The 15,904-nt window shown below is 43.4% G+C and overlaps 1 protein-coding gene across 1 annotated transcript in view; it reads left to right on the top strand.

The window, feature by feature from the left end:
• LOC126235348 (uncharacterized) overlaps window positions 1-15,904 on the top strand; it is a 154,964-nt gene that overhangs the window by 73,054 nt on the left and 66,006 nt on the right. The window contains exon 3 of the mRNA XM_049944070.1: window positions 15,112-15,352. Coding sequence (XP_049800027.1) covers window positions 15,112-15,352 — 241 coding nt within the window. The remainder of the gene's footprint in view (window positions 1-15,111; window positions 15,353-15,904) is intronic.

Below are 15,904 nucleotides of genomic sequence, written 5' to 3'. Positions count from 1 at the left end.
ACGTGAGCAATTTTTATTTAATAGGCCGGTCATAATTTTCTGTTACCGTTTGCAGTAACAAAACCACAAGAGAGGCTTTAAAATTCTGAGCTAATGCGAAGGAGGGGCTATTCTTGCAGCGTGGGGTCATCTGAGAAATATTGCAGTGCAGTGTTGATCCACTAATTCCATGTTTCAGGTACCGTTACAGTCAGTGACGTAAGGTCCATAAGCCAAAATGAGAAGGAATAATACTTACGCATGTACGGGCCGTCCGAAATGTTTTACCTAAGAAGAACACGGCATAAGATGCATGTGACAGGAATCTGCGGCAAGCTGAAGTTCCCTTCTCAGAGACCAGTGTTAAAGAAATCACCGGTGCAAAGGCAGTGTAACGTTTCATCTCTGACTGTAACTTGTATCTGTGGCAAATGTTTTCAAGGACTTTGGTATACTTGGTATAAAAAAACTGTGGATACAAAATTTTGGGTTGTTTAGAGGAAATGATAAGAAATACATCTTTTATGTGACAAAAATGTCAGATGCACCGTTTCCATGATTAGGGGACCATGAAAGTTCTGACTACAGTCTGATGAATATTATTTCAAAGATGTTGCTGAAAATGTCTTCCATTCACATTTAGGCGCAGCTGTCATATGCCTATTACTGATTGTCTAACATGATTAAAACAGCCACTACTTTCACGAATAATGGCTGCATCCTGAGCCAACTGGGCAACCAGCTCTTCTGGAGTGACACTTGACGCCTTGAGTTCGCGCTGTATGTTCAAATGGCTCCGAGCACTATGGGACTCAACTGCTGAGGTCATTAGTCCCCTAGAACTTAGAACTAGTTAAACCTAACGAACCTAAGGACATCACAAACATCCATGCCCGAGGCAGGATTCGAACCTGCGACCGTAGCGGTCTTGCGGTTCCAGACTGCAGCGCCTTTAACCGCACGGCCACTTCGGCCGGCCCGCGCTGTATGTCTTGTGCGAATGCAGTCACTGTTCAACCAAATAGCCGGCCGCTGTGACCGAGCGGTTCTAGGCACTTCAGTCCGGAACAGCACTGCTGTTACGGTCGCAGGTTTGAATCCTGCCTCGGGCATGAATGTGTGTGTTGTCCTTAGGTTAGTTAGGTTTAATTAGTTCCAAGTCTAGGGGACTGATGACCTAAGATGTTAAGTCCCACAGCGCTTAGAGCCATTTGAACAATTTTTTCAACCAAATATCGCAACAGGCTGGGAGTTGAGCAGGGGTAGTTTAATTGCTAATTTTTTTGTATATATTACTCTTCGTTCCCTACACCAAAACTTCATTCGAGTAATGAGCCACTGATGAGTCAAATATACATGAGCTGTTGGTGGAGCAGAGGGAATCCCAATTGCGAACAGCTGGGACTGAATTTCCAGTCGCAGAATTTGCCTCACAACCAAGGAAAATCTCCCGAACACCTTAGTCACAATCGGAAAACGGAACATTTCTTAACTGAATTCTGAGGCAATATGTCACTTGCAAAGATGGGAAGTTTGTTCACATGTATACTAAGTATAGACGATGAGTTGATCAACATTTGCAGTGTATGTAACTGCGGATTTCCCCTGATTAATTCTTGTCATTTGATTTGCATTCAGAACATGAATTGTTTGGCTGTGAGAGCGATATTTGCGTATTAACAAATCGCCAATGATAAATGGTACCTCGTACCAAACACAGCTGGTTTGTATTCCAGCATCTTTGACGGAACTGCCAATCAGTACAGATTTCGCCATACTGAATCCTTTACGTAATTAATAAATTAAATCCCTTAATATTCTTCAGCGCACACATGTCGGATTAAGTATGAACCTGTAAAATAAGGCTTACCCAGCAAGCAAAAATGTGTTAAAATAATAGTTACGCAATATCTGTTCAGCTCAACACACGGCAGAAAGCAGAAGAGAAAAATCGGTAGTTTAACGAAATAATCACATCTGCCGAGTACAGTACAAATATTACAGAAAAGTGTTAAAACATATTTTCAGCAGCCACTACAGATATAATTCTAACAAGGAACGAACAATCTCACTTGACAACTCGAACAGATAGCCTCAGTACATTTTTTTGGTGTTTACTGAAGTGAAGGTGCGACTTCAATATAAATTTCCTTGACTGTGAAGCTTCTCTTGACGTTAATAAAATTGAAAATCAATACGTTTCCGATTCCTCTAGTCTATAATGTTCGTCTTCCAATGCGCGCACATTTTAATTCCAGGAATATCGACTTTTATCACACGTTAGCTGTACCAATTTCAGCTTTTGCAATAGGCGGAAAACAAATGAAACGTTATCAGTCCCCTAACACTTACAATATAATTACTCATAAATATGGACTGGACTATGAGGTGGTTCCAGTATTGATCATAACATTTTTTATATTCTACATTTTACCAATTGCACGGGAAAAAACATCAAATAATCCGACGCAAAATAAGTGAATAACAGCTGTCCATAGGGGTTACAAGGCTGCAACCAAAGCCGCGCAGTAACAGTGAACATACTCCCAAGCTTCTATAGTATAAAAGTGACAATGAGATTTGTTCAGTTGGTAAATGAGTAACACTTAATACAAATAATTGCAGGCTTTTTCTTTTAAACTAGGACTGAGTTTAGTTCGTATCTTTTCGTAAAATTTGGGCGACTGCGCAAAGAAAAGCAAATTACGTCAAAATTCTGCACCAGTCTGATGATCGTTTTTGGCGTGTAGTCACAAATAAATCTCGAGAGGTATGCCAGAATGGGAAGAACATATGTAACATTACAGCTGTTCTGTCTTCCGTAACTATGTATGGATTTATCCTGGTCAACTGTATGACACAAATGTCGTTACAAATGTCTTACACAGTACCAACATTGTGGAAGAACCGCGTCATAACAACGCACAGAACACGCCTTGACAGCGACCAGCTTCGACCCTGATGCAGTAGTAGATCTGCGTCGTATTGCAGGCTATTACACTGTGATCAAGATATCATGGCAAGTGACTGCATTGCTATTTTCATCGCGTAAAGCTTACGACTACGTTATAGTTGATCAAATTGTAAGACTTACGCTCTGGGCCTTGACCGCGTGCCTACACAGTTGCTTGTAGCTGCATTTCTGCTGCGCAGTATTGATAGCACAATTCTTTTGACGAGAGGATCATTGCACCATCATCTTGCCATTAGTTGCTTCACCACAGCCACTGATGCACGACAAGTTTTCTCAGTTTCCGCACTAAGAAGACGCCAGACGAACCCAATACTGTTTTTAGGAGGGAAAACTCCTAACGCTCGTTATAAGGACTGGAAATAAAATAAGTGTTCGTACCAATAAGGATTTGTTTACAGTACTTCTCAACACAATTACTCAGGCAACTGAGGCACTTTAAAGAGGTGCGCAAGTGTGTAACACACCGAGCGAGGTGGCGCAGTGGTATCACACTGGACTCGCATTCGGGAGGACGACGGTTCAATCCCGCGTCCGGCCATCCTGATTTACGCTTTCCGTGATTTTCCTAAATCGCTCCAGGCAAATACCGGGATGGTTCCTTTGAAAGGGCACGGCCGACTTCCTTCCCTAATCCGATGAGACCGATCACCTCGCTGTTTGGTCTCTTCCCCAAAACAACCCAACCCAAATGTGTAACAACCTTGTCAGTGAGATTGCCGCTTGTGTGTTAGGCCATAACGTGACAAGAGATGAAACGATTTCTTTCAACTCCCCGGGAACAAAGAGCAACTTAAACAGTGGATGCTTACACACTCCGAAACAAAACAATTCAAGCAGGCACTCACTTCTTTAATACTGGTAGCTGTAATTATCTGAATGCACAGCGCTGTTCTGCATATCGACTTCATAGACCCTAAATCAATTCATTGTGAAGCTATACTCTCCGCTATCCATACATCATTACGCAAGTTTCAAAACAACAGACGCGTATGTTATCTTGAGACGTTCACCGGTTATATGAAAAAGCCAGTCCACGTGCTGCTTCATCACAATTACTTTTTGAAAGATTCAGCTAAAAGCTTGGCACCATGTGGCGTTCGACTTTTTCTTTTTCCAGAGATAAAAAGAAAGCTCTCGAAAGCAGTGTTTCATAATTTCGTCCCAAATGGGGAATTTCAAACGCTTCTAAAGGTATTGGCTTTAAATACTGACAACTCCCTGCTGCAGTTAGTGGAATGCTGATGTAGTGATACGATAAATTCTTGGATCGCCATGGTGATGATGTTGAAAAGTAATACGTACATCTCCCGTAATCCTGTAAACCAGCTCTTTTGGATATTGGAACTTGTTTTAATTTGGGACTCTAACAGGGTCTCAGAATATAACATATGCCCTGACTGTGAGTATTGTGATTATACGTTACCTGGATATAGCAAGCTGCTGCAAAAACAAGAATAAAAATGTGTATGCTCATTTTTAAGAAAGAAATGACCTCATTTTTCAGTCAAGAGGTAAATCGTTTTGACGAAGGTACAGAGGAACTGTGGCTGAAAATTCAAGAGCGTGTCTGAAAATGGTGCAAATGGCTCTGAGCACTATGGGACTCAACTGCTGAGGTCATTAGTCCACTACAACTTAGAACTAGTTAAACCTAACTAACCTAAGGACATCACAAACATCCATGCCCGAGGCAGGATTCGAACCTGCGACCGTAGCGGTCTTGCGGTTCCAGACTGCAGCGCCTTTAACCGCACGGCCACTTCGGCCGGCGAGCGTGTCTGATCAAGTCCTTGAAAAATGTGTTCTTAACTTATTACTAAAAGGTGTAAACATATTCCTTGAGTCACAAACAATATAAGAAATGGAAAATGTTAGGAAGATTAGGGCTTCACGTTTCGTCGACTGCGAGGTCATTAGAGGCGAAACACAAACTATTGGTGAGGACGGATACGGGTATGCAAATTGTTGGCATTTCTTTCAAAGCAATCATTTCTGTTACCCTTAAGCGATTTAGGTAGTACATGAAAAATATAATCCGTATGGCCTGAAGGGTGTTGTTTCAAGCAATATACCAAGTTAAGTACCAGAAATTGTTGTTGTTGTGGTCTTCAGTCCTGAGACTGGTTTGATGCAGCTCTCCATGCTACTCTATCCTGTGCAAGCTTCTTCATCTCCCAGTACCTACTGCAACCTACATCCTTCTGAATCTGCTTAGTGTATTGATCTCTTGGTCTCCCTCTACGATTTTTACCCTCCACGCTGCCCTCCAATGCTAAATTTGTGATCCCTTGATGCCTCAAAACATGTCCTACCAACCGATCCCTTCTTCTAGTCAAGTTGTGCCACAAACTTCTCTTCTCCCCAATCCTATTCAATACCTCCTCATTAGTTACGTGATCTACCCACCTTATCTTCAGCATTCTTCTGTAGCACCACATTTCGAAAGCTTCTATTCTCTTCTTGTCCAAACTGGTTATCGTCCATGTTTCACTTCCATACATGGCTACACTCCATACAAATACTTTCAGAAACGACTTCCTGACACTTAAATCTATACTCGATGTTAACAAATTTCTCTTCCTCAGAAACGATTTCCTTGCCATTGCCAGTCTACATTTTATATCCTCTCTACTTCGACCATCATCAGTTATTTTACTCCCTAAATAGCAAAACTCCTTTACTACTTTAAGTGTCTCATTTCCTAATCTAATCCCCTCAGCATCACCCGATTTAATTCGACTACATTCCATTATCCTCGTTTTGCTTTTGTTGATGTTCATCTTATATCCTCCTTTCAAGACACTGTCCATTCCGTTCAACTGCTCTTCCAAGTCCTTTGCTGTCTCTGACAGAATTACAATGTCATCGGCGAACCTCAAAGTTTTTACTTCTTCTCCATGAATTTTAATACCTACTCCGAATTTTTCTTTTGTTTCCTTTACTGCTTGCTCAATATACAGATTGAATAACATCGGGGAGAGGCTACAACCCTGTCTCACTCCTTTCCCAACCACTGCTTCCCTTTCATGCCCCTCGACTCTTATAACTGCCATCTGGTTTCTGTACAAATTGTAAATAGCCTTTCGCTCCCTGTATTTTACCCCTGCCACCTTCAGAATTTGAAAGAGAGTATTCCACTTAACGTTGTCAAAAGCTTTCTCTAAGTCTACAAATGCTAGAAACGTAGGTTTCTCTTTCCTTAATCTATTTTCTAAGATAAGTCGTAGGGTCAGTATTGCCTCACGTGTTCCAACATTTCTACGGAATCCAAACTGATCTTCCCCGAGGTCCGCTTCTACCAGTTTTTCCATTCGTCTGTAAAGAATTCGCGTTAGTATTTTGCAGCTGTGACTTATTAAACTGATAGTTCGGTAATTTTGACATCTGTCAACACCTGCTTTCTTTGGGATTGGAATTATTATATTCTTCTTGAAGTCTGTGGGTATTTCGCCTGTCTCATACATCTTGCTCACCAGATGGTAGAGGTTTGTCATGACTGGCTCTCCCAAGGCCATCAGTAGTTCTAATGGAATGTTGTCTACTCCCGGGGCCTTGTTTCGACTCAGGTCTTTCAGTGCTCTGTCAAACTCTTCACGCAGTATCTTATCTCCCATTTCATCTTCATCTACATCCTCCTCCATTTCCATAATACTGTCCTCAAGTACATCGCCCTTGTATAAACCCTCTATATACTCCTTCCACCTTTCTGCCTTCCCTTCTTTGCTTAGAACTGGGTTTCCATCTGAGCTCTTGATATTCATACAAGTGGTTCTCTTCTCTCCAAAGGTCTCTTTAATTTTCCTGTAGGCAGTATCTATCTTACCCCTAGTGAGACAAGCCTCTACATCCTTACATTTGTCCTCTAGCCATCCCTGCTTAGCCATTTTGCACTTTCTGTCGATCTCATTTTTGAGACGTTTGTATTCCCTTTTGCCTGCTTCATGTACTGCATTTTTATATTTTCTCCTTTCATCAATTAAATTCAATATTTCTTCTGTTACCCAAGGATTTCTATTAGCCCTCGTCTTTTTACCTACTTGATCCTCTGCTGCCTTCACTACTTCATCCCTCAGAGCTACCCATTCTTCTTCTACTGTATTTCTTTCCCCAATTCCTGTCAATTGTTCCCTTATGCTCTCCCTGAAACTCTGTACAACCTCTGGTTCTTTCAGTTTATCCAGGTCCCATCTCCTTAAATTCCCACCTTTTTGCAGTTTCTTCAGTTTCAATCTGCAGTTCATAACCAATAGATTGTGGTCAGAATCCACATCTGCCCCTGGAAATGTCTTACAATTTAAAACCTGGTTCCTAAATCTCTGTCTTACCATTATATAATCTATCTGATACCTATTAGTATCTCCAGGATTCTTCCAGGTATACAACCTTCTTTTATGATTCTTGAACCAAGTGTTAGCTATGATTAAGTTATGCTCTGTGCAAAATTCTACAAGGCGGCTTCCTCTTTCATTTCTTCCCCCCAATCCATATTCACCTACTATGTTTCCTTCTCTCCCTTTTCCTACTGACGAATTCCAGTCACCCATGACTATTAAATTTTCGTCTCCCTTCACTACCTGAATTATTTCTTTTATCTCGTCATACATTTCATCAATTTCTTCATCATCTGCAGAGCTAGTTGGCATATAAACTTGTACTACTGTAGTAGGCATGGGCTTTGTGTCTATCTTGGCCACAATAATGCGTTCACTATGCTGTTTGTAGTAGCTAACCCGCACTCCTATTTTTTTATTCATTATTAAACCTACTCCTGCATTACCCATATTTGATTTTGTATTTATAACCCTGTAATCACCTGACCAAAAGTCTTGTTCCTCCTGCCACCGAAGTTCACTTATTCCCACTATATCTAACTTTAACCTATCCATTTCCCTTTTTAAATTTTCTAACCTACCTGCCCGATTAAGGGATCTGACATTCCACGCTCCGATCCGTAGAATGCCAGTTATCTTTCTGCTGATAACGACGTCCTATTGCTTAGTCCCCGCCCGGAGATCCGAATGGGGGACTATTTTACCTCCGGAATATTTTACCCAAGAGGACGCCATCATCATTTAATCATACAGTAAAGCTGCATGTCCTCGGGAAAAATTACGGCTGTAGTTTCCCCTTGCTTTCAGCCGTTCGCAGTACCAGCACAGCAAGGCCGTTTTGGTTAATGTTACAAGGCCAGATCAGTCAATCATCCAGACTGTTGCCCCTGCAACTACTGAAAAGGCTGCTGCCCCTCTTCAGGAACCACATGTTTGTCTGGCCTCTCAACAGATACCCCTCCGTTGTGGTTGCACCTACGGTACGGCCATCTGTATTGCTGAGGCACGCAAGCCTCCCCACCAACGGCAAGGTCCATGGTTCATGGGGGAAGTACCAGAACTTACTAAGCAAAAGGTACAAACTAAAGCAAAAATAGGGAGATGTTTAGGAAACATGCAGGCCTGTCAAAAGGGCAATGAGTTAAGCTTTAATTACCTTCAGGAGCAATACCCTATTACAGGATTCCTTCGAAATTTTGGCCATGTGTTAGGGTCTAGAGAAACGTACTAATATACAGGAATCGAAATAAATAATGCGAAAACAAAACACGAAATGTTGATGTCTATATTAATGTTCTAGAAATGTTGATGTCTGTATTAAGATTCCTTTAAATTAAAGTCACGGAACATTTCCTCCATTCAGTGGCCCTTCAACTGCAAAGAGAGCATCGCACTGGTTAGCACTGATTATACAGAAACACCACTTAAATCGCTATCCTAAGTGCTACGAACATAAGTAACCCGTTCAACACACTGTTCAGGAGCTTTTGGAAAGCTTTTTACCCAATACTATACACACTCGTAATCAAGATAATATTTTCATATGTTGTGTCTCACCAGGCTTGAGAATTGTGGTACGTTATCCTCGATGAAGAGTCATCTAGAAGCAGAAATAATGTGCCATGCGCCACATGAAAGTGAACGAGACCCATTGCTTTTTATTTTATATATGATGGATATAGATGATAGTGGTAGCTGCAAAGCAAAATTTTTTGGCATTAGATAATTTATCTAAGAGGAAGTTCTGTCTAATAAATAAATATTCACGTCGAATTAGATCATAACAATGTATCAGCTTGATGCAAAAATAGGCAACCAGCTCTTGACGTACAAAAATTACAGCAAAAAAGTCATACGAACAGTTGGAAGTAACGATATAGATTCAGCACACATGCATGAGCTAGAATGGGTACATGAGTTCAATTGTTGACAGCAGCATACCTTGATACAGGTGTCATTGTGTTTTTAATGGTTTAAGGGTTATAACAAAACTATTGCTCGAAATACTCAAATATTTCAAGTCCTCTGGTGTCTTTTTCAGAATCGAAGTGTCATCGGCAAATCCTTCATTTCCCAGATTTTTAATCCCTTTTACGGCCGGCCGCGGTGATCTAGTGGTTCTGGCGCTGCAATCCGGAACCGCGGGACTGCTACGGTCGCAGGTTCGAATCCTGCCTCGGGCATGGGTGTGTGTGACGTCCTTAGGTTAGTTAGGTTTAAGTAGTTCTAAGTTCTAGGGGACTTATGACCTAAGATGTTGAGTCCCATAGTGCTCAGAGCCAATCCCTTTTACGAATTTCTCTTTCATTTCCGTTCCTGCTTGCGCTATGTATAGAACGAATAACATAGGGGTAGACTGCAACCCTGTCTCATTGACATCTTGGCGCACCAGGTCGAACGTTCTGAGATATTACAAAGCTCTATCATGAGTGGAATGTTGCTGAAACCATTCTGATACTATTCAGGGGCGGCGTGGTGGAGTAGGTACTGGTCGTTTGTGTACGAGCAAGTTGATGGACGTGACCCATCGTGGTTTCTTTATCGTTCGACATTGACACACGGTGGTTAACTATCAGAGGCCTCATTTCATCCTAAATAAAGCATAAATCAGCCAGATCGTAGCCAAGTAAATAATTTTTTGTGGAACATCAGAAAAGTGCGAAGACTGGGCGGTCGGAAGTACACGATAATAAAGGCATAAATCGTTCCAGTAAACATAGATCCGCAAAACAGCCGTTTTCAAGGTTGCGAACTTCAGCATGAAATATTGTCCTGTTTAGTAAAAATGTATTTGGAATATAAACTTGTCGATAGAGTTCGCATCCAATTTGGCTCAAATTTCACCCATGACCAAAGACTGAGAAATGTTGTACAGGCGTGTTGGGCCACCGGTTCATTTTGCTGCTGACGTGAAATAACATTTAATGTTTTGATATATTTCAATATGGACTGGCCCAGCAAGGTCTGTACTTTGGCCATGAAGATCACTGTACCTGCACGATTTTGAGTTTCCTGTCTGTGGTCAGGTCATGAGTGAAGTACACAGCGCTCTCGTACTGTTGAAGACCTTTAGTAGCAAGTTTTTTTGAAGGACATCGTTACACCCTTTGACTGAAAAAATTATCTGTTCATAAAATTCACTGTTGAAATTTCGGTTGTTTGGCCATTTTCAAGTGGAATACATCAATAATTTTGTTAAGATAGACCATTGGTGAAATTTGATCTCAGTTCAATGGAGACACAAATGAAAAGTTTACATTTCAGACATGTTCGTATTAAGTAGGACAGCATTGTACCGAAGTCAGTAGCGTCTCTTAGTCAAACATTCGCAGTTATGTTGTTTATGGACCCATGTACAAAGGAATGTTTTTGCTGCTCCCGGCCGGTTATACTTAAAATCACGGTGATCCGAGTGCTGCAGTGTGGACTGTATACGTCGCAGGATCTGAAACATCGTAGATATGTTCATTAATTGGTGCCCTCGCGAACTATGCTGAACAAATAATAGTCCGCTTTCTGCCACCAGGTGAAAGTATGAAGCTGTAAGCAGAGTGTGAAATATTTCCTGTTTTGACGTCAGTATGCTGTTTGTCGCTTCGCAATGCAAGTTGATTTCTTTCGTGAAGGGACTGTTGATGTAAACGGTTAATAAGGTTGAAGTTTTCCATACGAAAGGTAATTAATATTGAGATGAAAGACCGCGGACAGCTGGTAAAGTTGTTTCATCACAACGGTAGCAACAGCAGCGCTACACTGTGGGAATATCGACGGCCAAAACAGGTGCAGAGAGGACTCCTGTCAATACGTGGGCAACAGAATATGATCAAGAAATTCGAAGAAGCAGGTGAATTAGACGGCCCATTCCAATGGCAGTTTTGATGAAGTTGCTGTAGCTACAGCTGACCATGCAGCACATGCCTCAAGCTCTGCAGCTAGTGCTCGAACTGAGTCGCGGGAATTCTCTTTCCACTGGTCAAGAATTCAAAAGATTTTGCGGCACATTTTACTCTGATATACCTACAAGATTCAGAATGTACACCAAATAAAGCCCCACGATAGGCTACAATGCCGTGACTTTGCCCTTCGATTTTTGGCACGCACGTAAATGGATGACATGTGGTTGGGGAATATTATTTGGTTGGCCGAGACACATTTTACTCCACACGTTGCAGCAAGCGCACAGAACTGTCGCATATGGGCCTCTACTCCGCCACATGTTGTGCACGAACATCCACTGCACTCACCTTGTGTGTGGTGTGGTTTCACAAGTTCCTTTATTCTCGGTCCGTTTTTCTTTGAGAAGGTGACACCTCGCGGGCATGTTAGGTGTACAGTGACATCTGAACGTTATAAGAACCTCCTTGTGCAACTTGTGATTTCAGCTTTCCAAAATGCAACTGAGTCCTCAGCACTGTTTACATTCAAGGTGGGGCGACACCACTTGTCACTTTCCAGGTTAAAGATTTGCTTCGAGTAAACCTTCAGTAACGACTGCATCACCTCTAGCCAATTTCAAGAAATGTGACCTTCCAGAGCCATGTGGCTTCTTGTTGTGGGAATATCTGAAATATCGTGTCTGTCCGGGAGGTATTCGGATTCTTTACGATCTCAAAGATAGCATTCCACGATATATCACTCGGGTTACACTGGATATGCCGCGTTATAAATGCAGCATGTTACTGAGTCGGGAGACCATACTGAACATATGTTGTAATTTGTAACCATATCCTAATATCCGTGCCAGATCGACCATTGTCATGTGTTTGATCCTTCCTTCTCTTTTCCTGCATCCACACCACACTCTAACAGCTTACAGCACCATATTTTGACGTGGCGGCAGAAAGTGGCACTATTAAGGCTCCGTTAGCTTTCCTGGAGTAATAAATGATTGTATTCATGTCGAGTCTCCAGCCGGAACATATCTTCATGTGGACACAATATTTCGGCGGTCCACCTGGCTGCCATCTTCAGGCGAGTAGGCCGTCGCACTATCTCGCCGGAACTGAAATCAAACACGCCGCGGGGGCTCCTTTATACACCGACCGTGGGTCCACCACGAGTGCGCGAGCATAACTGCTCTCTAGCGACAGGCACGACAGCGCACCGGTGGTGAAAGCTCGCAGAAACGATATATCGATATCAAACACTATTGAAAGTTTTTGATGCCCGAACAGGAACCGTTGTTTCTTAATGTCAAACATAACAGGGTTACAACTCTTCCTTAAAGGATACACCTTACCTCTGTTTATAATATTGTCAGATAGCCGGATTTCAGTGGCTTCTTTCACTACGCAGTCCCAATACCGTGACACAGGGGCAACCACTTTTGTATCATCGTACAACACTTTGTGCCCTTCAGTAATGTTCCGCCACTGCAGATTTTTCTGTCTGAAATAAACACGTGTCGTGACGATGCTCCACGCAATATCCTGGACCATACGAATCGTTTGTTCAATATAGGCTTTCCCGCATTTGCGGGGTGCGACGGCCTAGTCACCTGAAGATGGCGGCCAGGTGGACCGCAGAAATATTGTGTCCAGATGATGATATGTTCTGGCTGGAGGCCCGATATGAATACAAACGCCACTGCTCCGCTAGCGCACCGATTAATGAACATACCTACTGTGGTTCAGCGTCCTGCGATTTATACAGCCCGCGCTGCAGCGCTCGGAACACTGAGTTTAATCAAGAGGTCTATTCGGAAAGTAAGGTCCGATCGGTCTCAAAATGAAAACCACTGTGAAAATCAAATATGTTTTATTTGCAATAGTCAGCTACACCTCACAGCTACTTCTCTACATAGTCACCTCTACGACTTACACATTTGTCCTAGCATTGTACGAACTTTCCAATACCCTCGTCATAAAAAGCAGTCGCCTGTGCTTTCCACGAATTCTCTACGCTGGTCTGTAGCTCTTGTGTGTGTCAAAATGTTGCTTCACAACCAGCGGTTTATTTGAGCAGAGATGAATCTCAGAGAGAGCCAGTTACGGACTGTGCTGTGCACGATCAGACACTTCCCATCGTAAACACGGCTGAGAACTGTCATGAAGAAAGAAAAACTGAGAGTTATATTATACTGTCTGCATGATATTACACTACTGGCCATTAAAATTGCTACACCACGAAGATGACGTGCTACAGACGCGAAATTTAACCGACAGGAAGAAGATTCTGTGGTTTGCAAGTGATTAGCTTTTCAGACATTTCACAAAAGGTTGGCGCCGGTGGTGAAACCTACAATGTGCTGACATGACGAAAGTTTCCAACCGATTTCTCATACACAAACAGCAGTTGACCGGCGTTGCCAGGTGAAACGTTGTTGTGATGCCTCGTGTAAGGAGGAGAAATGCGTACCATTACGTTTCCGGCTTTGATAAAGGTCGGATTGTAGCCTATCGCGATTGCGGTTTATCGTATCGCGACATTGCTGCTCGCGTTGGTCGATATCCAATGACTGTTAGCAGAATATGGAATCGATGGGTTCGGGAGGGTAATACGGAACGCCGTGGTGGATCCCAACGGCCTCGTATGACTAATAGTCGAAATGACAGGCATCTTATCCGCATGGCTGTAACGGATCGAACAGCCACGTCTCGATCAATGAGTCAACAGATGGGGACGTTTGCAAGACAACAACCATCTGCACGAACAGTTCGACAACGTTTGCAGCAGCATGAACTATCAGCTCGAAGACCATGGCTGCGGTTACCCTTGACGCTGCATCACAGACAGGCAGCGTACGATGGTGTACTCAACGACGAACCTGGGTGCACGAATGGCAAAACGTCATTTTTTCGGATGAATCCAGGTTCTGTTTACACCATCATGGTGATCGCATCCGTGTTTGGCGACATCACGGTGAACGCACATTGGAAGCGTGTATTTGGCATCGCCATACTGGCGTATCACCCGACGTGATGGTATGGGGAGCCATTGTTTACACGTCTCGGTCACTTCTTGTTCCCATTGACGGCGCTTTGAACAGTGGACGTTACATTTCACATGTGATACGACCCATGGCTCTACCCTTCATTCGATCCCTGCGAAACCTTACATTTCAGCAAGATAATGCACGACCGCATGTTGCAGGTCCTGTACGGGCCTTTCTGGATATAGAAAATGTTCGACTCCTGCCCTGGCCAGCAAATTCTCCAGATCTTTCACCAATTGAAAACGTCTGGTCAATGGTGGCCGAGCAATTGGCTCGTCACAATACGCCAGTCACTACTCTTGATAAACTGTGGTATCGTGTTGAAGCTGCATGGGCAGCTGTACCTGTACACGCCATCCAATCTCTGTTTGACTCAATGCCCAGGCGTATGAAGGCCGTTATTACGACCAGAGGTGGTTGTCCTGGGTACTGATTTCTCAGGATCTCTTCACCCAAATTGCGTGAAAATGTAATCACATGCCAGTTATAGTATAATATATTTGTCCAATGAATACCCGTTTTTCATCTGCATTTCTTCTTGGTGTAGCAATTTTAATGGCCTCATATGTGGCAAAAGATAGTATTAGTCTAGGGATCTTTATGTGACCACTGTGCGCCCAGAACTGAAAAGAGCGACTTGATGCGTCGACGGGGGTACTAGAGACACTGCCCAACACAACAGTGCAAGCTTTATTGGATTTCGCTGTGGTTTCCATTACGAGGCCGATCGGACCTTACTTTCCGAATAGACCTCGTATCACCACCCGGTACTACTGTGTGAGTTTGCACTATTAACTGTGGTACGCTCTGTTGTCGTGCTGTTTTCCTGCTGCTTATCTGAAAGAGAGCCTTTACCCTCTTTGTTGGACATGTGTGTCTGTGTGCGTGCGCAGCTGCGGGGCGCGCGTGATCTGCGTGGAGGTGGAGGGCGTGTTCCGGCTGTCGCGCTTCTCTGCGGCGGTGCGCCGCTTCTACACGCTGCCGGCTCCCGCCGCCTCCGAGGACGGCGTGCAGCGCTACGTGCGCGCCCTCTGCGACATCGTGCAGAGAGAGCGCTGCTCGCTCTACGTGCCCGTCTGCTCCTCCACCACCGCCTACTACGACGCCTTCGCCAAGCCGCACCTCGAAATGCTCGTAAGTACGCATAACACCTGCCTACTCTACACACATAGGTCGCAAGCCGACTTACGACGCGCGGCAGAGGGTACCTTTGTAAGTAGGCTGTTTAGGTTCTTATGTAGGTAACGCCACGTAGCGCTCTGTATGAAAATCACTGACTGTGCTGTGTGCAGTCTTTGGCTGGTTGGACTCACTTGGGAATATTCGCTTGTGTAGTGTTGGGCGTTGGGATGTGAACAGCACGTAGCGTTGGGCAGTTGGGGATGAGCCGCCAGCAGTGGTGGATGTGGGGAGAGAGATGCCAGAGTTTTGAGAGCGGACGATATGGACGTGTGTCCGTCAGAAAGAGGAAATTTGTAAGACTAGATGTCATGAACTGATATATACAGGGTGTTACAAAAAGGTACGGCCAAACTTTCAGGAAACATTCCTCACACACAAATAAAGAAAAGATGTTATGTGAACATGTGTCCGGAAACGCTTAATTTCCATGTTAGAGCTCATTTTAGTTTCGTCCACCTACGCTCAATGGAGTACGTTTTCATGATTTCATACGGGATACTCTAC

The sequence above is a fragment of the Schistocerca nitens genome, chromosome 2, assembly GCF_023898315.1.
Source record: "Schistocerca nitens isolate TAMUIC-IGC-003100 chromosome 2, iqSchNite1.1, whole genome shotgun sequence".
Classification (NCBI taxonomy): Eukaryota; Metazoa; Arthropoda; class Insecta; order Orthoptera; family Acrididae; genus Schistocerca; species Schistocerca nitens.
This window is presented reverse-complemented; position numbering and strand designations above follow the sequence as displayed.